This window comes from Nipponia nippon, unplaced genomic scaffold (assembly GCF_047370975.1).
Source record: "Nipponia nippon isolate SJK-2023a ecotype South Korea unplaced genomic scaffold, ASM4737097v1 scaffold_4, whole genome shotgun sequence".
NCBI lineage: Eukaryota > Metazoa > Chordata > Aves > Pelecaniformes > Threskiornithidae > Nipponia > Nipponia nippon.
The window spans coordinates 14,102,932-14,124,133 of NW_028262358.1; the positions used below are offsets into that span (position 1 = coordinate 14,102,932).

Sequence of the window (21,202 nt, forward strand, 5' to 3'; positions counted from 1 at the left end):
AACAGCCTGAGATGCTTTGGTGATCCAAAAGCTGAACTCAGCCCACTGTCAGTTGTAGGGTCTGAAACATAACAAGAATTAAACCATTAATGCTATTAACTCTGTCATTACTGATCTTTACAGCAGTTGTGCTTTCCAGCTCTTGTGCGATGGCTTACTGCAAAATTTAAGCTCATGTTGTAATGTAACTCCATCTAGCAAATCAGCCTGAATTGGAAGTGCTGAAATATCACAATAAATACCTGAGATGAGCAGGGGTGCTGTAAGTCAGAGGCTAGGAATTACATTTGACCCTACCAACTCTTCATATTTTATTAAGCTTTGTTTGTCAGACACTTTTAAACAACTGGATCTGCTGTTGGTAGCGTTCACTTGTAAAGCGTGTTTGCAGTGTCTACTTGTAAAAAGGCAGTACCTACAAATTCCTTCAAAGAGCCATCTAATAACCCTTGTAGGAATCATTATTCATCTAGGACAGTACAGAGCCTGAGAGAAGCAAGCCAGCTGTGCTTTTTTTTGAAGCCATATGTTGAGCATCTGGAACACACAGTGATTATTGCAAGTTTGTACAAGGGTACGAAAAATGTTCAACCTCATCCTGAAAAATCTGCAGTCTGGGCAGACAAGTCCTCTGCTGCTGCAAAGTTCAGTGACCACAAGCATCTCTTTCAAAGGACACTATTTCCCCTTCTTCTGCTGGGCTGGGCACACAAGCTGGACCAAAAGTTTGCTCTGTCCTAGTAGGACACTGCATCCTTCCCTCCCGTGGTTGTGACCCTGGGGTGAGGAGAGGATCTCACCCACCTGGCCAAACAGTGGAGTATGAAGAGAGTGACAGAGGCAGGAGAGTAAAGCACTCTCCCCCTCATGGGTAGAAGCCATTAGAATTTGAGGATCAAATGGACAGGACAGTCATCTGCTGCTGAGGCCAGGGAAGGGAGATGAACGCACACTTTAACTGTAGCACTGCAGTTTTACAAGGAAAAGGAAGGTCCTGAACAGCATCCAGTCAACCTTGCTGCTGCTGTCAAGTGTGGTTCATGTTCGCAGTCACACTTGGTTTTCTACCAGCAGCTCGTAAAGGCTTGAAATGTAAGCTATGACCTACCATTTTTCTCCTGAAATGTTATTTTACCTGGCCAATTCCCCTTGACTTCTGTGCCTAGCAGAGGTATTGGTGGAAAGGCTAGGTGCTATGTGTCCACAGGAACCTTTCCACTAGGTGAGCGCAGATAACCTATGATACATCCATGGAGGTTTGTGAGGGGGCAACAGCAATGGTCGTTCTTGTCTCTGGACGCTGCTGACATGCTTACAGATGGAGTATTGGTTGGCTCCGTATAGCCAAAGTCTTTCTGTCATTACCACCTTTTTTTTCCCTTAGGAGATGGCCAAGGCAGCTTCTGTATGCACTCCAGAGAGCATGGACAGCGAAGACATGCTTTTCATGCTGTATACCTCGGGCAGCACTGGGAAACCCAAAGGAATCGTTCACACCCAGGCTGGATACCTTCTGTACGCTGCTATCACACACAAGGTAACTTGGCTGCATCCTCTGGGAAAGGTTCACTTGCCTTCCGAGTCCTAACGACAGTCCTAACGAGAGGGACTTGGACTGGTGAGGGGTGCTGTATTCTGTGTTCGCTGCCCAATTGGCTTATTGGGTGTAAACAAACTGAAAAATGTCTGAGAACATGTATTTAATCTTCAAGATTTGTTCCTGGGGAATATAATACTATGCAAACCAGAGCCTAGAGTTATGAAAGGAAGGAAACTGCAGCACTGCTACTTTTGCATTTAAAATGTGCCAGTGTTCCAGGCCAAAATTTGCGGACATTAAAGTGATGCAGCTGAGGAGATTCTGGTAAGTATCTTACTGACATTGGTAGTGTGGAAATTCCTGTAGTATTTTGCAGTGGGATGCTGGCCTTTTTTGTTTCATAGAGGATCTGGACTCTTAAAACAACCTCTTTGCATAGCACTTGTTGTCTGAAGATGAAAAATTACATTCATGCTCTGTCGTTGCACCTTTGCGCTGCTTTTCTAGGTATGTGATCTAGGCTAAATGTTTTAACACCCCTTTTCATTAAAAAAAAAATGTCAAGGCACTGCTTCTTGAAGCTTCTGGTCTGAGCTCTGCATATGAAAAGGTAACAGTGAAATGTGGAGAGGATTGTGGTGAAAGATCTCCATCTGGCTTTAGTGGTATCACCCTGTTTGTAATCACAGACAATTCAGGCAGAGGTTTTCTTTCTTTAGGCTGACACAGTTGAATTTTTAGAAGATTGGAATGTGCAAGTGTCAGACTTCTCTGCATGAAGGATATTTGTTATGTCAGCTTTTCTAAGTGACAGTGTAATCTCCAAGGCATCTCTTTCTTAGTCCAGAAGGTAGATCCTGCACCCTGGTGCCGGCATGCATGGAGGCACTGTATGCAGCTGGGGTCCCTTTAGAGGTACTTCAGAGCCTGAGAGGGAAAGGCACTTGCAAAAGTAAGGTGAGAATTGGCCCTCCTAGGTAGAGGGATCAGCTGACCTGTGTGGCCTCTGTGGTCTTTGCACACTCATGTGTGACACTCTTGTCACACACTTACGGGATTTTCTTTTAGTTCTGGTCCACTTTCTTTCAGTTCTGGTCCACTTTCTTTCATTTAAAACATAAAGCTGACTCTGCCTTATGCGTCAGGACCTCTTCACCATACAGTAGAGCAGTTAGATTTACAGTGGGAAGCTTTTTCCATAACTAAGACAAGATAATGAGTTTTCCAAGATTTTTATCTTGAATTTGATGAGCAAGGAGAGGGGAGCATCTGGAAAGCGATACACTGATAGAGAAGCTGCACAGCTAAGAACAGTTCTCAGAAAACGTTTCACAGGCACATACCAGATTCTCATGGAAACCTGTTCATATTTGTGAGAGGTCTGAGCCTCTGAGGCCCTGAAGATAAGGGTCAGCTCTCCCATGTGAACTGCTTGGAGTAGGCAACCTTAGGTATCCAGGGCTTTGACTGTAAGCTTTATTGCTCCAGTCTGAGCAGCTGCTGGTACAGCCATGCTCCCTGTATGTTTGCAAAAGCAGTCAGGAGCCTGGAAGCCCTCATACTGGTCCCTCTGACTTGCTTCCTCACCTTGGGCTGGCCGTTGTGTTGCCGTGTCCTACGTGCCTGGCTCCGCTCGCCCTGTGCGCTCTCTTGCTCCCACTTGGATGTCCAGTCCAGCGCCTTACCTTTAAGCTCTTTGCGCCTGCCAACAGAAAGTCAGCTGGCCTTACATTTATCTTTGCAGTATGTATTTGACTACCAGCAAGGCGATGTTTTTGGCTGTGTGGCTGACATTGGCTGGATCACGGGACATAGCTATGTTGTGTATGGACCACTCTGCAATGGAGCCACCTCTATCCTGTTTGAAAGCACTCCAGTGTACCCTGACCCAGGTGAGGAAGTGGTGGGCAAAGGTTTGGCTAGACATGGCAGTGTGACAAAGGAGATTTAGAAACCTGTCCGGTGTGACCTGCCTGCTCAAGGGAGGTAAGCTGCATTTGGAACATGTGTCTACAACATTCAGGAACATCTGTGCATCCAGGGTGGAAAAAAAAATTGCCATTGGTTTTCGTCTGCACTCAGAGTAGTCACAGCTTTAGCTTTGGCTGTTAACCTTCCTGCTGAGCATTTGTGGTGGTAGGTCAGTGCTAGACAGATAAAAAGCCTGTTTGTGATCTTGCAGGTCGTTACTGGGAAGTGGTACAAAGGTTGAAAATTAATCAGTTTTATGGAGCACCTACGGCTATACGCTTGCTGCTGAATTATGGAGAAGAGTGGGTGAAGAAATACGACAGATCTTCCTTGAAGACCTTGGGATCAGGTAAGGGGCATGAAATCTTCTGAAAAAGACAGGGGGTTCTAGCTGGTGAAATGAAGGTACCAGAGGAGCTTGGCTGACCAGATGGGATGTGGTTAAAAATAGGTGATAAAGCAGGCTCCCTGTCTGGCTTTTCAGATATTTTCTCAGCAGAAAGAGAAACAAATTGAAGTTGGGGCTATTGAACCTTAGTGTGATTGCCTGTTTCCTAGCTTATTTTGCAGGATTGCATTCTTTGCTAAAAAGATTTATCCAGTGGTATATGACACCACTTTGACTTTTACTGGCTTAGGAGACCCAAGCAGCATTTTCCTGCATTATTTAGAATTCTAGAGGTTCTTATACGTGACCTGCATTGATTAGTTGCTTTCAGTGATATTTATTGCTTGCTTTTTCATCTTTCTGGAAAAAGTCAGTCCTCAGTTACATGAGTGCATTGCAGTCCTTTGCACATCCCAGCAAAAATGCTGTAAGCATTCTGCTCGAAGATCATGCATTCAGCGTGTGGTGCACCAAAAGGGAGAATGAACTGCCTGCAACCCCCTGAGTCTCAGGCTGCGTCCTTTCTTATTTTGGTCTAGTGGGAGAGCCCATCAACCACGAAGCTTGGCAGTGGTTCTACCATGTGGTGGGAGAAGGACGCTGCACCCTCGTGGACACATGGTGGCAGACAGGTAAAAGGCATCCTTTGGGGAGCGTGGAGGGCCCTGACTGTTGACAGGTTGCTGGTGGGTAGAGAAGAATTAATACATTTCAATTTGATCCAACAAGTCTGTCAAAAAAAAACTTCTGGCATTTTGATCAGCTTTTGAAAGTCACTGGGGAGTTTCAGCCTGTAATAGCAATGTAACAGCATATAAAAGCAATACCAATGTTGTTTTTTTTTTTTTTCCTTTTCCCCTCTAAATGTTCTTTGATATTTTGAATGCTGGAAAATCTCAATTGGTTCTAGAAACAGGAGGCAGAGATTGAATTTCTGGGCAAAGCTAGGAGTAGGCAGCTGGAATTGGAAACCTCATTTTCAATTATTTATCCAACCGTACTGACCTTGATATGGTCCTATCATGAAAAGGCATTTACAGCTCCATATAGCCACAATCTGTACTTAGGTGTGCTTTGTTTTCCTTCCTGGGAATGATTAGAGGAGGATGAAAAATGAAGCTGTGTAGCTAAAGGGACCTAGTGCAACTGGTCTGGCAGATTGGAAAGGAGTGAGTGGAGGCTTGCTGGCTGTGCATCGGGTGGGCAGGGGACAGTGGCTGTCACCCAGCAGGGCTGCCTGGGAGCAGCTTCTCCCAGAAGCAGTATGCCATAATTGCTTTGGCCCTGGACCTCTGATGCCTCAAAAAGGAGCGCGCTTCTGTTTTGGCAGCATGCTTGGCCCAGCTGTGTGCATCAGTTAAGGCTTGTTTTCCATTTACAACCTGCTGGACAGAGTGAATGGCTCTCATAGATCCCTGTCCAGCTGGAGCAGAGCTGATCCCTGCCTCCTGCCCTCCCTGGCCAGCAGCAAAGAGAGGCCACGGTGTTGCACTCTGGCTGGGGCTGTGCTGCCTGGTGGGGCCCTGTGCTTGAAGGAGTCCTGCAGCTCCTTCCCAGCCACCTCAGCATCAGGTCCTCTCTTATGGGCACCAACATTCAAGAGTTGCTAAAGGTGTCTTGCAGTATGTCCTTCTCAAGTTGTGAACCACACAGTTTGCCATGGAGCCATGGACTTAAGGGACACAGCACAGCTGCTGGCATTCTGCCTCTGCTGAAAAAAAGCTGTCCCTACTCTTAAATCTCTAGCTGCCATTGGGCAGAATACTCATTCCCTTTCCAGTCAAGCTGCTCCTGATTTCATCCTTATTCCTGCTAGCAGGCTCTCTCTTCAGGATTCCTGTGGCCCATCTCAATGAGATGAATTAGCTTCTAGCACACAACCAAGTTCCATTTAATCCAGACCAGGCTTGCAGGCTCTTTTTATTTTCAGATTTGAAATAAAACAAACTCAGAATTCAGAGCGGCAATGTTAACTACTACCTACTTCAGTTACTGATCTCTTAAACCATCTGGGTTCTCACGTGCTGAGCAGAAGGAAAGCTGACTGGCTAGGTGCTATATACTTTCCTCCTCACTGCTCTGAAATAAAACACTGTGGAGAAGCAGTGGATTACTGTACGGTGACAGAGTTGAGAAGAATCGGTTTTTGCCTTAGCGTTTTTTGGTTTAGTTTGTCTTCAGTTAACTGGTGCATGCAGTGTGCATGCATTGTCTCCTATTTCCTCTGAAGTATAGGATTAGATCTTATATTAAACTGTATTTCTCCTGGGTTTTTGGAGCAACAACTGTCAGGTGAGAGATTAAAGAACATTTGCTGGACAGCAGAGTGCTTGATCTTACCTTGAACAAGGCATAGTTTTGCAGGTAAACAGTTACCAGCTCCTAGAAGCATAATATAATGATAAATACTCATGAAATTGATTTTATTAGAAAGTAGAATCAATCTTTCTCCACAGTTGATGCTTCCAATAAAGAGGAAGCCAAATTAATCTTGGAAACTGATATATTCCCTTTGAATGTAAAGGGATCATGGAAAGACATCATAGAAATACTTTGATGGATGCTGGTTGTGGTCCTGCAGTGTCACCTCTTGTACACAATTTCAGTATACCTTGTTAATTGTACTGTTGTATGCAGTGTCCTCTACGGTATGTTGCTCTCCGAAGCAGCAATGTGTTGCTAGCTAATAAAGCCCAGTAGGCGTAAAGATCAGCAAATGGTGATTTAAGAATCCACTTGAAAGTCTTTGGATGAGCAAATGAGTGAGATAGCAATTACGAGAAGCAATGTAAGTAGTGTTGTATGTGCAGATGAGAGAGCTGGAAAATTCCTATGGCTCTTACTGTTAAAATATTAGGTACTGCTGGGCTGTGATTGACAGTAATAGCATCAAAGCTGTGTTTGAGTTTCAGGTGTAGCTCTTCACAGTGCAGAAAAGACACTAGGTATTTTTACTTTTGTCATTGGTTTTATAAAAAAAATACAGCTGTTGTATGCAGCTGTGAACAAAAGCTGGTTTTGAAAGACAGCTCTGAATAGGCCCTGGAAGCTTTTTTTGTTGTCATCATCTTAACAGCAATTTAGACTGGGCTGGTGTTTCTGAGACTGATTCCCCCTGAAGCAGTCGGTCCAATCTATCTGTGGTGGTGAACACAACGGTGGCAGAGTACGTGCTCCACCCTGCTGCCAGAGGTGATTTACTCATGGGGAGGGGAGCCTGTTTCGATGTATCACCCTCCCTGCTCAGACTCTGCGGTCCTTGCGTAAAGTCTGGGTGGATTTGCGCTACAGCGACAGCACGGGCACAGGTAATGTGGAAGCATGGCTTTTCTTCTGCCAGCTCTGCCTCTAAAGAGACAGACTTCGTAAGGGCAGGGTAGAGCCTAGAAGCCTTGCTAGCTGTCATCTGTCAGTGGCTAAAAGTGGTACTTTTAAACCCATTTAGAATAGGTCTTTACCATGCAAATAATTTTTAAAGCACCCTTGCCTCCATGCAGCTCCCTCTGGAATGTGACTTTACTGCCTTATGTGCAGCCCGCTGCAGCATGTGTAGGATGTGGCAAAACCCATGTTGAAACACAGCTTGCAGTGCTGTATTCAGAATGAGTACTGGCTTAGGATGAGCAACCATCAGTTTAATCAGGTTCCCTGCTCTGATGCAGATTTTGTCTGTGCAAACAGGGAACAGTAGGTGTTTGGGGTGCTTTTTTCTTTTTCTGAAAAAATTCAAGATGACCCTTTCAAAATAAACAGAAACGTGTGAAGTAGATGCATGTGCATCAATGAAATGTGAAATAATTTTATGTGTAAGCCACATGTGAAACTATTTTCTGTAGATCTGAAGCTTAGAGTTCCTCAAAGAGACCCTTCCTCATAGCTACATCAATGCAGCTGGATGCAAATTCAGGGTCAAATTCAGCCTTTCCAACACCTGGTTTCAGTTTTCACAACCTCAGCAAAGGCGGTAGAGGAATGCACTCTCCCAAGTGGCAGAACATACCTTTATTTATAGAGCTGTATTTTTAAAAGCCTAACACTCCTTTGTTTTTGTTTCTCTTGTGTTTCTGAATTAGTTTTAGAACAGAAAGGGTCTGATTAAGGTTGGAATCTGATTAAACGTTCATCCCAGCAGGAATGAAAAAGGATGATAAAAGGTTCAATTTTGAATAGAAGATAAGCTCAACCTGCCTTTAAGGGGTGGGTTAATCTCATACTCTGTAATAATAGTAATTCAGACTCCTGAAGTGCTGAAAAGCTAACCTTAGACAGCTGTAAAAACAGCACCGGGAGAGAAATCCCCTGACGTGCTTATATATGCTTGTGATGTGCCCTGGAAAATCACTTCTAGGATAGGAAATGGGGCTGGCGCGTACTGCCCCCGCCACCAGGCAGCCCTGTCAGCGTGGGGATCTGCAAGGGTGTAAGTGTGTGTTAGAGCTGCCTGTATCCGTTGCTGGTTGGTAGCTGGAGGAATGGGTTTGTCTGTGAGCCGACTTCGGGAACAGAGCATGGGCTGAATTGTTGGGGTCTTCACTGGGCCTGACTGATTTGCCACGGAGGGGACTGTGGGACGGCTCTTGAACGCACACGTCGTGGCTGCTGCTGCAGGGTCCGCAGCCCGTCTGGTGCAAAGCCAGCTGCTGTAGCCTGTGTACTGCTCTCCTCTGAGCCTTCGAAGAGCTAAGCCGAACGTCAGTGAACCTGATGCTCTGGGGCATGGGGAGCTGCTCTTCCCCTGAGGCGGCTGCTTGGCCACACTCTGTGGTTTGTCACCGATGTACACGGAGGGCAGCAATTTTCACAGCCAGCACTGAATGGTGCATCGTGCAGAACGGGAGTAGGAGTAGCTCCTGATCCAAGCTCACCAAGGCGAGGGGACCTGCCTGCAGCTCTCTGCTCTCTGCCTGCTGCAGCGTCCCTGTAGATAGAACAGGCCTTGGTGGCGTCATCTTGGCTTGCCAGACACTTTTCTACGTTTAAGCCTTTCTTGTATTCACAAAGAGCTCTTGGTTTATCAGTGCTGCTTTGGTTTATCTGGGCTGCTTTCAGATGGCTGTGCTACTTGGTGTTGCATAGCTCCTTCCCAGTGGCTTTTTATTGCAAGGTGGCTTTGCTATTCTCTTCTTTAACTAAGAAGAGCTGGCATTTGCTTTCATCCAGCATTGGATGGACCCCCAAATGTTGTGTTTTTCGTTATTCTTCCAGAAACTGGTGGCATCTGCATTGCCCCACGGCCTTCAGAGGAGAAAGCTGAGATCGTTCCAGCTATGGCTATGAGACCTTTCTTTGGGATTGTGCCCGTGCTGATGGATGAGAATGTGAGTTGAGGCTGTGCTGGGTACCCGAAAGAGAAGCTGCTGTGTGTTTCTGCTTCTGCCTTGATCACCTTTCTGATGGCAGAGGAACAGGATCTGGAAGGATGTTTGTTCCTCCATGAAAACAGTAGAATAGATGAGCAATTTATATATTGGGCATATCTCAAATGTCCATACAGCTTGCCAGCTGGGCATTGCAAGGTGTCTGCAAATCTCTAGAGGAGTGCTTGCATTTTCTGCACCACGTTTATGGTCTTACACTGCTTCTGATTAAGAGCTGCTACCTCCATTTATGGGAGCAGTCAGAAATCACACAGCTCCTGGGAAAAAACCCATTCCTCACTCTTAGAGGAGTGTCAGCACCACTTTTATGATCTTACACTGCTTCTGATTAAGAGCTGCTACCTCCATTTATGAGAGCAGTCAGAGGTCACACAGCTCCTGGGAACCGGCGAGCTGAACAGTTGGAGCAGTGCATGCAACATCCAGTGACGTGGCGAGGCTGGAGCAGCCAACAGGACTGGTGGAGTTTTCCAAGGAAAATGAAAGGCATGAGGCCTTGCAACTGTGCGTGTCTGTGAGAAAACTGGTGCTGGTCTGCGAAGCTGTGCTGAGTGATCCCCATCTGCACTCCAGTGCCCTGTTAAACAGTAAAGCGTGTAACCTCCCACATACACAGTTTGGTAAGGGAACGTGGCAGTTAACAAAAGTGAAAGTGGAAGGCAGGGGTCCAGCCATTTCACTGTTAGCCTCATCCCAGGCATCCTCTGGCTGCTCAGCACATCTTTGCTGTCATCTTTGCTGGCATTGCCCTCCGGAGAGTCACAGGACTCACTTTTCTTTTAGTCTTACAACTGTCTTACCTGCCGTGCTGCTGCAGGCCTCAAGGGACGAGGAAGGCATGACACAGACAGTGCGTAGCAGCTCCAGGAGCGGATTCATTTTCTCCACCTGTCGCCCTCCGCTGGCAGTCTGGAGTGAGCAACAGGGTGACTCTTGCCAGATCAGTGACACAGAAGCACTTACTATTCCTGTTTTGTTCACCTGATCATCCTTCCTGTGCTTGAACCTGCAGGGAAAGGTTATAGAGGGCAATGATGTGTCCGGTGCGCTCTGCATTGCCCAGCCATGGCCTGGCATGGCAAGAACAATCTATGGAGATGACCAGCGATTTGTTGATGCCTATTTCAAAGCCTACCCAGGTAAGGAAAGTGCCAGCGGAAGGCAGTTTGCGCTGCAGTGTAAGCACACTAAATATTTTCTGCAGCACTTGGTGGTATTTCTGTACCAGCCAGATCTTGGTTCCTTGGGGTTGTGTGTCACGTGTTGCAAGCATGCACTAATGGTCTTAGATAGTGTTCTAGCTGTCAAAGGGGAATGTATTTTTTAGAATTTTTTAATGCCCAGATTTTAAAGTCCAAATACCTTTTCTTTGGGGCCATATTGGATGGGAAGGTACCTCCTACATCACTGAATCTCACTGCTGCAGTCACAGGCTGTGTTACATCCTTCCTTCTTTAAAACATGGTCAAGTTGTGTGTGGCCAGTAATTAGAAGTGGCAGGGAAACATTTTTTGTAGAAGATTGGACACTCGGGGAGCAACTGAAAGGGATTTGAAAGCTACAAGGTAGACAAGAATTAGAGAGACAACCCTGTAAGTTGTACAAAAACAGTTGGAAAATAAGAATGGGAAACTGGTAGACGAAATTGAATGAGCCCATAGTCCCTTATTACTCACTACATGTTCGCATCTGAAATCTTGTTGGTATTTAGTTGATTTGGAAGGGCAGGAGGCATGACTGAAAGTCCATGAATTGGCCAACAATGGGTCCTGGCAAGCACCACCTTCAGACTTCGCAGCACTAGCTGCCTGCTGCTGCTCAGAAGTGCCACAGGAACAATTCAGATGCGGACATGGCTTTGATGAAGAGCCAACACAATCTGTGTCACCCGATGTGTCCCCAGTGACACTGGAGTTTCCTGGAACCACGGGGTCTTTTTCAGTTCCCATCAGAAGTTTTAGACTCTCCAAACACCATGCTTATCATGGGCTTTTTTTTTTTTTCCAGCTAATCTGATAGCAGTGGTTCTGCCATGTTCATATACTGGAGAGGGCCTGTTATCTGGGATCTGAATCTTTGTTAGCCAGGAGGGGAAATGGCTTTTCATCAGTCCCAGTGTAAGTGATTAAAAAAATTGGCAGTGTTCCCATGTACAAAATGTAATAGAACTGTTCCCTTTCAGCTGAACAGTTTTAGTTTTCCATGAGTGCTGAGGTGCAGCTAGCAGCAGACCTGAATTTGACCAGTAGCCTATGGCATGATGGCAGATGGCATTTGAAGTGGTTTTATCTTAGAGCTGTGTGCACCAGGCCTGATCACGCAGTTGCTGTGCAGCTGTAGGCGTGTAAAGCCCAGGGAGATCAGAGAGCCCCCCTTGGTTTTGTAAACTCAACAAAGCATCACTGTGTTGTGTTGCTGGACCCGGTTTTCCTACAGGGAACATCAGCCACTGTTTGCTGCTGATTGCCTACAGTAGTTTTGCCCATCTTGGCAGAGATCTGACCTCCACTGTCTTGGTGCTGCTCAGGTGCTTACTTGGAGCCAGCACAGCCCAGGCAGAGCAGACGAAGGCTGGAGATGGCAGAGGCAAGTGGGAAATGGTATGTGGCAGGTCATGCAGCTGTAAGCTTAGGAGTCCTGCCTGATCCACCCTACCCTACTCGCCATCCTAGAGCATAGTCTGTTTGCATCAGAGCCCAAAGCAACAGGCTGGCACACTTTGTGCTGCTGACCACCCACGTGTCTTTGCTGTAGGTTACTACTTCACAGGGGATGGTGCTTACAGGACCAAGAAAGGCTATTACCAGATAACGGGGCGCATGGATGATGTCATTAACATCAGCGGACACAGGCTCGGGACGGCAGAGATAGAAGATGCAATGGTAAGTTCTGAGCAGGTAGAGGTCCCTTGACAGGGCATATCGTGGGGCAGGGTGGCCCCTTGAAAGAAGCTTTATGAATTTAAACAAGTGCGGGGTCTGTTGCCTTCAAACCCCTGCCCCTGCATACGCACAGCAGCTTGATGCACAACGAATAGCAAACGTGCAAAAGGAAACGGCACCCTTATTAAGGAGATGGCGAACGGGCAAGTGAGAGCAGTCACACTGTGGGCAGTCCCTGCAGTCGAACTGTCCGAGCTGTTTCCTCTCAGTGCCGTTGTACTGTGGCAGCTGTAATTTTGGATGCTGGTGGAGTCTCCGTAAGGGATTGTCTCTCCTGTTTCTTCCTTCCCCTCTGCTAACACCTAGCCTCTCCTTCCCAAATCTGTGGTTCTTGGTCGTCTGAACTAGCTGAGTATGCTGAGAATTCAGCAGTGTTAAATATGAAGCAACGCTGATTCATGTCAGCTGCAAAGCTAGCCTGTCATTTTGAGAGAAAATAATATTAGCTCAGAGAATTGAAAACAAGAAGTCCTCAGAGCATTTACCTTCAAAGCTTGACCTGAATATTTATTTCTATATTATGTGCCTTGCCTGCAAATGGCACTTAAATGTAATGTTTGATAAACCTGAGCTGTGTTCGCATGGCACGCAGGATCCTGCTGTCTCCTCTGAGTAAATTTTTTGGCTGTGTGGGTTTCTGATCATAGGTACATGATCCAGTTCCTCTCCCACTCTGTATGCATGTGTATATGCAAATATGTTTACATGCTTAGATTGTGTATGCATGTGTATATGTATGTGTATGCATGTGTATATGCAAATATATTTACATGCTTAGATTGCTCTGCGATGTACTCTTTCATATTTTAATCTAATTTAAGATAGCATAATCCAGTTTTTGATGTGGGATTCAGATATGTGATTTCTTCCGGTCTGTACACAAATTGTCTTTGTACTGCAGAAAAATGTTAAATTAAACTCTGAAGTGTGACAGAGAATAAATCACTGTTGTGTAGCGTAATAATAAAAAAATGCATTTGGCAAAACAACCTTTCCCCCCTTCTGGGAAGATGAAAAGGCCTGATTCTTTCTGCCTTCTGCTGTGCTTTGGGCACTTATAAACGCCAGTCAGATGTGGAGCATGATGTTGGCAGCTTCACTTTTGCTCTGCTGGCAACAGTTCCCTGTGGCACAGAGCAATGCAGAACTGGTTTTGCTTGTGATTTGGCCATGGCCAGTCACCACTTGGGACCGTAGCCATGCACACACAAGAGCACAGACAAAGAAAGAGAAAGCAGGTTTCGAGCTGGTGCAAATGCAGCTTGGTGTGCAGTGGGCTTAGCAGTGTCTGTAAGAGTACTTATTTGTGTGTTTAAAACCAGGGCCAATCCAGTGAGTAAGTGCTACTCCCAGAGACATGGCCATGGCCCGGGCCACCAACTGAGCATGCCGTAGGAAGGCGGCATCCAGCTTCCCTGTTGTGCTTTCCTTGGATCTGCCAAGGGGAGGGTGAGATATGGCAAGGTGTTTTGTTCCTAGAGCAAATGGTGCAAACTCCCCAGGGCTTGAAGCCGTTGTTATGCTCTGTGTGTTTTTGTTTCACTTTTTGTGAAGGCTGATCACCCTGAGGTCCCTGAGACAGCTGTGATTGGGTATCCACACAAGATCAAAGGAGAAGGTATGTGAAAAGCAGTGTCCTGACGTGACACCTGCATACACTTTCCTTAATTTCTAACCTGGGCTCCGTGTTACGAGGTGCCTAGGGAATGGGAGGGCAGTTATCCTTAGGCTGACTGGTGTTGCAGCCCCAAGAGGCAAACACAGCCGTAAAAATAACTGCATGTTCCTAAGCTGGGTGCAGGTATTACTCCCCTAAACAGTTTTCACACATAGTGTTTACCTATGTGGTAGAGCTTCCTTAAAAAGGATTGTGCTTAGCGATGTCCTTGGAACAGAACGGGAATAGCTGATTTGCCGTTGGCCAGCTTTTGATCCCAGTGACACTTTGGTAATTTATGTTGAGTTGTCATTGCCACTGAGATCAGTCTGGTCCATAGATGCCAAGAGAAGGCTGGGCCATCATTTGAGGGCTGGAGTCTGACTCCCTTTTGTAAACAGGATCTATGGTTTTCTTGGCAGTCCCTAGATTGCACATAGGAATGATTTGAAACCTGTCTTGGCATTTGAATGAGCATCCCTGGTCTTGCCAGCCAGTGTCTAACATGAGGTATGTGGCTTCTGCTCATTTGTCTTCCAGGTGCCTTTGCTTTCATAGTGCTAAAGGAGCAGACAGCTCATATAGACCGTGTCAAAGAAGAGCTCAAAACCATAGTGGCTTCCAGGATAGCAAAATACGCTGTGCCTGACCACATTCTGGTAAGTGGGAGACTGTAACTGGGACCAGGAGCAGGAATGGTCACACTGAGCAAGCCTCACCTTCCTGCCTGCAGTGCTGCTGGTGTCCCTCTCTGGCAGGATAAAGAAGCAGAAAAACAGAACTAGGTGGAGGGTAGGGGAGGGCAGGTGCAGTGGTCTGCAGGTGCTCCTTCTCCATGCCTGAGGATCAGCAGTGACCCAGCAGGTGGCTGGGATATCACAGGTGCTCCAGCCTGCAGAGCAGCTTCTTGGTGGGGCTGTTACAGAGCGTGTTTTCGAGCTACCCTGAGGCTGCTCCATTTTGGCCAAGTGCTGAACGACCCTCAAAATGGGATGCACAGAGAATGTTGAGAGCACCGTGCTTGGCAAGAGCTCTGGCAAAGAGGAATCCCAGGCCCACCCTGTGCCTCAAGATGCACTTGATGTCCCTGTTCGCCATGCAGCAGCGTTACTGCTCCACATAGCTCTTGCCCTCGGCTAACCCCTTGCTGAAGCAATGTAGCGCTGCTCTCTCTGGCCCTGTGCAATGGATCAGATAAAATCCCACCAAACTGTAGAGAAACTCCACATCCTTCCCTGTCACCGAGGGGCGGAGTGACACTTTCCACTGCCCAGCTATTTTGCACTGATAATTAGCATCAACTCCAGATCCCAAAGCACTGGCTGTTTCTGTTGTGTAGCTCAGACGGCTGTTCAGCCTGACCCTGGGAGCACTGACAAACTCCAGGCTCTGTTTCAAGCCTGCTCACCTTTCAGCAGCTCCATTTGTGTGTTTGGGAAGAGTGCACAAAGCTGCCCCTTAGCTGCCCCCCAAGGCCCCTCTGCATCCATTCCACTCTCTGCTTGGAGGGAGTGACCAGACCACTTCTTTGAGGGGCTCTGCTTTAGCCATGTGCTGGGAAGGTGGACACCAAGGCACAGGTTACAGAATACGACAGGAGCAGACAAGGGTGGCTCATGCAACTTGGAACAGCCCAAGACGTCCTCAGTGGATCGGAGCAGCTCCCAGAATTTGCAGGTTTGCAAGGAAACATCTCTGTTTCCCTGTGTTTGGGGGCAGTCCTGCAGAGAAGTCCTACAACTCTTTCCTTCTATGTTAGTTAATGCTTTGGAGTTTTGTAGCCTACTGGCCTGATCATGTAGCAAAATGTGAGACCTGCTAGTGTCTCTGTTCAGTGCCTGAGAACTCTTTACCAGGTTCGAGTTTATGCTAAAGCCTTTGAATCTGCAGCTACGTCCTTTGCAGGAAGCATAGGCAAGACATTTAACATTCTTCTGGTTACGAAGGAAGGCGTGTAGGCTGACAGATACAATCAAGCAGAGAGAAACATCAGCAGACAGGAGTTGTCCCTTGAGTAGGTGACGCTGTAGCTGGCGTGCAGTATTGTGTGCTTTATATTCCTGCCTTGTGAAGGGGAATACGAATGTCTGTTCTGGTCATGTGTTGACATCTGTGTCATTATCAGTGCCTGCGTTTTCAAGTGTAACTAGCTTTCTAGATCAATAATTAACAGCTTATTCAGCACCTGATTCTCCAAAGAGCTATGCATCCTGCAGCACCCAGCCTGGAGATATACAGCAATGAGTAAATGGGGAACAAAATCCACTTAGATAAGGATAAAATCTATAGCACAAGGACTTGATGCTAGTGACACGCCTTTCCTTAGACATAAACCAATGTGCTCGATGGTCTAGTATTTCCCAGGAGGCTCAAAGGAGCTGTGACCATGAGATAGTGTGCCAGGCTTAGGACAGTTCAGCCAAATTTCCTTGTGGTTTCCAGCAGGACCCAGGTTCTAACATGGGTGCGTCTTTCCCTTCTCTGCAGGTGGTAAAACGTCTTCCTAAAACCCGATCAGGGAAGATCATGAGAAGGCTGCTGAGGAAAGTAGTCACTGAACAATCAGGCAACATGGGAGATGTCACCACACTTGACGATCCAAGTGTTGTCAAGGAGATATTGGATGCTTACCAGAAATACAAGGAGAAGAGTTCCTCATAGCAGGCGGCTCTGGAATCTCTCTCCTCTGGAAATGTGGAAGGTCTCAAGTAACCAGGCAAACGACATAGTTGTCTCTTGGTGTTTTTTTTTTAAAAAACTCTGTTCTCTTCTAGGGGAACAAGATTTTCTGCTCCACAACGTATTTTGAGATGCACAGAGCTAGGAGCAATTTGCAGTTTTGCACAGTCAGTGAGCTCCCTTTCATTGCATTTAGGGCCGATGCAGAGCAGCCGTTGGTGGTTTCCATTAGCTATGATGAAATTTAATACTAGCTGAAGCAAGATGCAGATGTTAATGTTTCTCGTTTTAATGTTACTGTACAGGGAAATGTTTTTATACAATACTTTTGCTGTTTTAAAAGAAGCCCTGGAATATACTTCTTCAATTTTTTTCTTCAGCTTGGATATCCAAGTTCAAGTAGCTGTATTTCACTGCAACTGTGGTGCCTTTTCAGCAATGCTGGGTATTCTAGTAGATATTTCACATGTGTTAGTAGGGAAATAAGAAGGACGTTGCTAGTCTGATAATTTTTTCTTGTGTTTACCCAGTCGTTACCCTTCGTCTTTCCTCATAAGGATTTGTTCCTACCACTGTATGTCCTGGGACTTGCCAGAGATGGTGAGCCTGTATCCTTTCATGTCCCACCTAGGCAACCCACCACTAGCACTTCCAGCCGCAAAACTGAGCCACAAAGCCTGCTGCTGGGCTCACTACATGTCCTCAGTGCATTGCCAGTTGTGTGGGACGGGTCTGGTCCCACGTGTTTTTATTCTGCCTTGAGAAACTGAGATTACCAACTGGGTTTTTAAAGTAACTGTCCTCTTCCTCATCGGTGATGACAACTGATCAGTGTTGTCGATTGCAGTTCACTTCTGCATATTAGGAGTAGCGGTCTACAACTGGTAGATCTTTGTTGTCAGTTGGTGATTTGCGTAGGTGCCTTTGTTTCTTGAAGTCGCTACGAAAAGGGATCATGTTTGCTTGCTGTCTGTCAGAGGAGCATTGGGAAACAAAATCCTGAAGCACTCAAGAGAGGTTTGAAGCTGAGAGAGACGTGCTGGAGGGTCCATTGTGACTTGCCAAGCTGTGTGATTTCTGGCCAAAGAATGGTTATTTTAGCGCACTCCCAAATGGCCTGTAATCTTGTTTGCTCCAACAAAGACAGGCGCCCAGTTTGGAGGTAGGTTGGTTCTCCCATCAGAAGTTATGACTTAATGCTTATCGTTTCAAGTTGGGCCCTACCACGTCTGCCCCTTCTCCATGCTGCCGTGCTGATCTTCCAAAGGGTTAAATGCCAGGTGGGTACCTGCAAATTGCACAATCCACAAAGAAGAAGGAAGTGCCTCTTAGATGCCTTCTGGAAAGCGATGGTAGCATTCCAGACCAGCAGCCTCAGAATAGCAGGGAACAATAACCTTTGTCTTCCATATGCTTTCAAAATTGCAACTAATATATTCAGTGTTTTTATTTCTGGACTCGTTTGATCACGAACACATTTTGATTGAAGCACTCCTTATATTTGGGCTGTTCAGAAGAATTTGCTAGTACGTCTCCTGGCCTCTAATATGCCACTGAAGGTCATGGAAAAGCCTGTAGGGGCCAAATGCCTTTGAGACTTCTGCCACTGCCAGATTTGGTTTAAGCTGGCTGAGGCGTTCAGCGTGGTTGGAGGGGCCACAGAGCGTGCCAGGAAGGCACGGCAGAGGACTCCTCCCCTCTCTCTGAGTGCAAAAGCTCAGGGTATACGCCAGTGCAGCGTGCACAGTGCTGATCCTGGGAGTGCGTGCCACAAGGGCTCAGGCAGAGCTTCTCCATCTTAACCTGCCTAAGCCAAGTGACTGCTAACCACCATTCCAGTGCTGTGGCTGGGGGCACTCCCTCAAACCTTGCAGTCCTGCCTCTGTCTTTCTCAGATGACAGTCTGCTTAGTTTCACGGAGCTGTATGTTTTGGCCCACCAAAACATTGGCAGAATCGCCAATTTTTGCCATAGTTTTACAGGGGTTACTTATTGCTGAATTGAACTGGAGCAGCACTGCCTTTTCCAGTGGGACTGTGTACTGGAAAGACAATCTGTGCACCTAACTGGAGGTAGGAAACGCAGGAAGGAAATGGCTAGGTGATCCTGTAGGACTGGGAGAGGAGGGGCGAGTTTTTTGGCCAGCGGAGATTCTGGTACCAAATGGGGAAGCAGGCTGCTCGCAGTACGATCTGTTCTCAAAGACAGGCATGTTGTCTTAGATCACAGAGTTCCTCTCAGTACTCTAGCTGCATTTGCTGTTTTTTTTTTTGTTTGTTTTTTGTTCGTTTTTTTGTTTTGTTTTGTTTTGGTTAATTTATTTTAAACGTCTCTAGGGACTTGGTAATACAGTAGGGAATATCATGCTTCGTTAAAATTCCCATCCTTCTGACTGCAATCCATTTTTGCTTAAGGTAAGTAGACACCCTGTGAACTTTGTGGGAAGTTGAAGATCAGAAGGTTTGATAGAGTTGACAGGATGTTAGTATTTCAGAAGACAGCCACTACATATATCCTCTATTGCCATTGCAAAAGAAAAAAAAAAAACCAACTACTTCCATAAGTGATTTTCAAGTGGGAAGCAGCTAGGAGTTAATGCTTTTGACAGAAAAAGTAGACTCATTTGTTTAAACAAGTTGTCTCCACGCAGTCTGAAATACAGCATGGAGGACAAAAAATGACTTTTGAAGAAGATTACACACTTCCGTTTTAGTCAAGAAAGTATTTCCTTTATTAGGGATACAGAATTTACTTGTCCTATTGACCTGAAATTTCTGTGCTAAGGTGTGACCCAGTGGTCACAGACAGATGGTCTAATTCATCGGAACTGTCTCATGAAGACTAGCTATGTGAGGAGCAGTGTGCTTTGGTGCATTGAGATGTTTGTCATACAATCCCTCTGCTCAGGGAAAATGGGAGATAGGCGCGCTCCTTCACCTGCATCCCTGTTGTCTCAACTTGCATGGGCTTAGGGACCACAGTTGCCAGGGAGGTTACAGACTGACCAGGTAGCTGCAGCACCCCAATAAATACATAGCCACGCCAGCTATGGTGCGGACAGGCTGGAGTTACAAACAAGCCTCATACTGTGAACTTCTGAAGCCTTACGAGCACCTTTGCTAAAATCACATCACCAGCATGTGCAAGATTAGAGTGCCACATGCCTGCCACCCAGTACCACGATGGCCACTCTGTTTCTTCCTTGTGCATTTCCACAGCTGAGCTGTGGTCCTTGGGATGTCCATCTGCTCAGAGGCCTCCTTGGGGTATTCAAAGAGAGCATGTGGTGCCGTTGTGGTGCCTGCATGGTGTTCTGCAGTGGATATAAGCTCCTGCTCGGCAGCCTCAGCCCCCACCTCTCTCGGTAAAACTGCACTTCTGCAAGTGTACCAGCATCAGCTCTTGGAGCTAATGCCCAGTGCTCAGTACATCTAATAGCACCCTGAGGCTGGTAGAAACAGAGCTAGGCAGGGCTTGGAACTGGTACTTCTTACAGAAAGAATACTCTGCTTCACTGGGTAGGCTACTCATGGAAAGCTTTGCCAAACAGATGAAATTTTCCAGCCAGAGAAGTCTCCCTTTCTTCTTTTTCCCCATGATCTCCTCTAACTGCAGTGGTTGCATCTTCAGTGCAAGCCTCAGTCAAGCTTTCCATTTTTGTTATTCCCTGGACGTCATGAACACGAGCACTGGTGCGTGGAGGCAGTGCTTTCTGCTTCGCATGCAGCCCTGCCAGGCTTGTGGTTCAGGGAGGGGTTCAGCCTGCAGGACTGGCACTGATGTCCTTGGTTCTTGAAATGCTAGGAAGGAGGTAGCTTGCAAAAGACCCCAGGCCTGCAGTCTGAAGAGCTGATCTTCACTAATCAGCGAAGGAGGTAATGATACATGGAACGCTTTACAGTGGGATTGTGGGACAAACTTGGGCGTAATTGCTTCGTTTAGAAAAGCAGGACTGTTGAATTATTCTAAACCTTTGTGTGTCCATGAGCAATGTGTGGGTTATTTGCCAGATTGCCTTGTAGCTTCATTAAAAGAGATCCAGAGTCAATTTTACCTCTTGCAGTTTGTTGCAAAGGACAAATGTTCTTGCTTTTTTTCCCCACTTGGTTTTGCCAGAGAGACCCGGTCACGGTGCCTTTTCCCCCACTGGAGACACAGACCATGATTTTCTTAATTTTAGAAAAGGAAGGTCCGTCTGTCTAGAGATGAGGTGTGTGTTGTACAGTCTAATGTTAATCCTTTAATTTCATTTTGTTTTGTTGTAATCATGCTTTAAACACATTTATTGTCCTTGACCAAAACCAGTTTCTTCAATGATCTCTGTATTCATATTTTCATTAAAGAAAATATCTTTCTCCGTGTGATGGGTTGGCTTTGCAGCATACGTGTCCAGCCCTCCATCCCCTAAAGGGTCTGGGATTTTTTCAGTTCTTTGGACTTGCTTCTGCCTGTCCTGATTATTTTAGTCTGCCAGCACAGGCCAAAAAAAGGCAAAGGAGTTCGAGATCAGGATGAGTCATCTTGTGATCCGAATTGCTGTTTTGCTTTGCTGCTTTTCTCTAAAAAGTAGCTCACAGGAAATGAGTTACTGCCAGAAAACTGCCACTGCAAAAAACCTCAAAAAGTTGAAGAACTAGCATTTGCATG

General features: G+C 46.3%; 1 protein-coding gene across 3 annotated transcripts in view; it reads left to right on the top strand.

Annotated features, from left to right (window-relative positions):
• The window catches only part of ACSS1 (acyl-CoA synthetase short chain family member 1), a 38,936-nt gene extending 18,020 nt beyond the window's left edge, over window positions 1-20,916 (top strand). Inside the window, exons 5-14 of one of the 3 annotated variants that reach the window (XR_015708862.1) lie at window positions 1,385-1,537; window positions 3,285-3,432; window positions 3,723-3,860; window positions 4,439-4,531; window positions 9,105-9,217; window positions 10,290-10,416; window positions 11,805-11,877; window positions 12,032-12,159; window positions 13,774-13,837; window positions 14,417-14,491. Coding sequence is in view for 1 of the 3 variants with exons in the window: in XM_087777058.1 (XP_087633184.1) it covers window positions 1,385-1,537; window positions 3,285-3,432; window positions 3,723-3,860; window positions 4,439-4,531; window positions 9,105-9,217; window positions 10,290-10,416; window positions 12,032-12,159; window positions 13,774-13,837; window positions 14,417-14,535; window positions 16,364-16,537 (1,257 nt within the window). In the remaining 2 variants the exon portion in view is untranslated. Of the gene's footprint in view, window positions 1-1,384; window positions 1,538-3,284; window positions 3,433-3,722; window positions 3,861-4,438; window positions 4,532-9,104; window positions 9,218-10,289; window positions 10,417-11,713; window positions 11,878-12,031; window positions 12,160-13,773; window positions 13,840-14,416; window positions 14,536-16,363 lie in introns of those variants that run through there. The other 2 variants (XM_087777058.1, XR_015708861.1) reach the window with 2 other exon arrangements.
• Window positions 20,917-21,202: the final 286 nt, after the last annotated feature.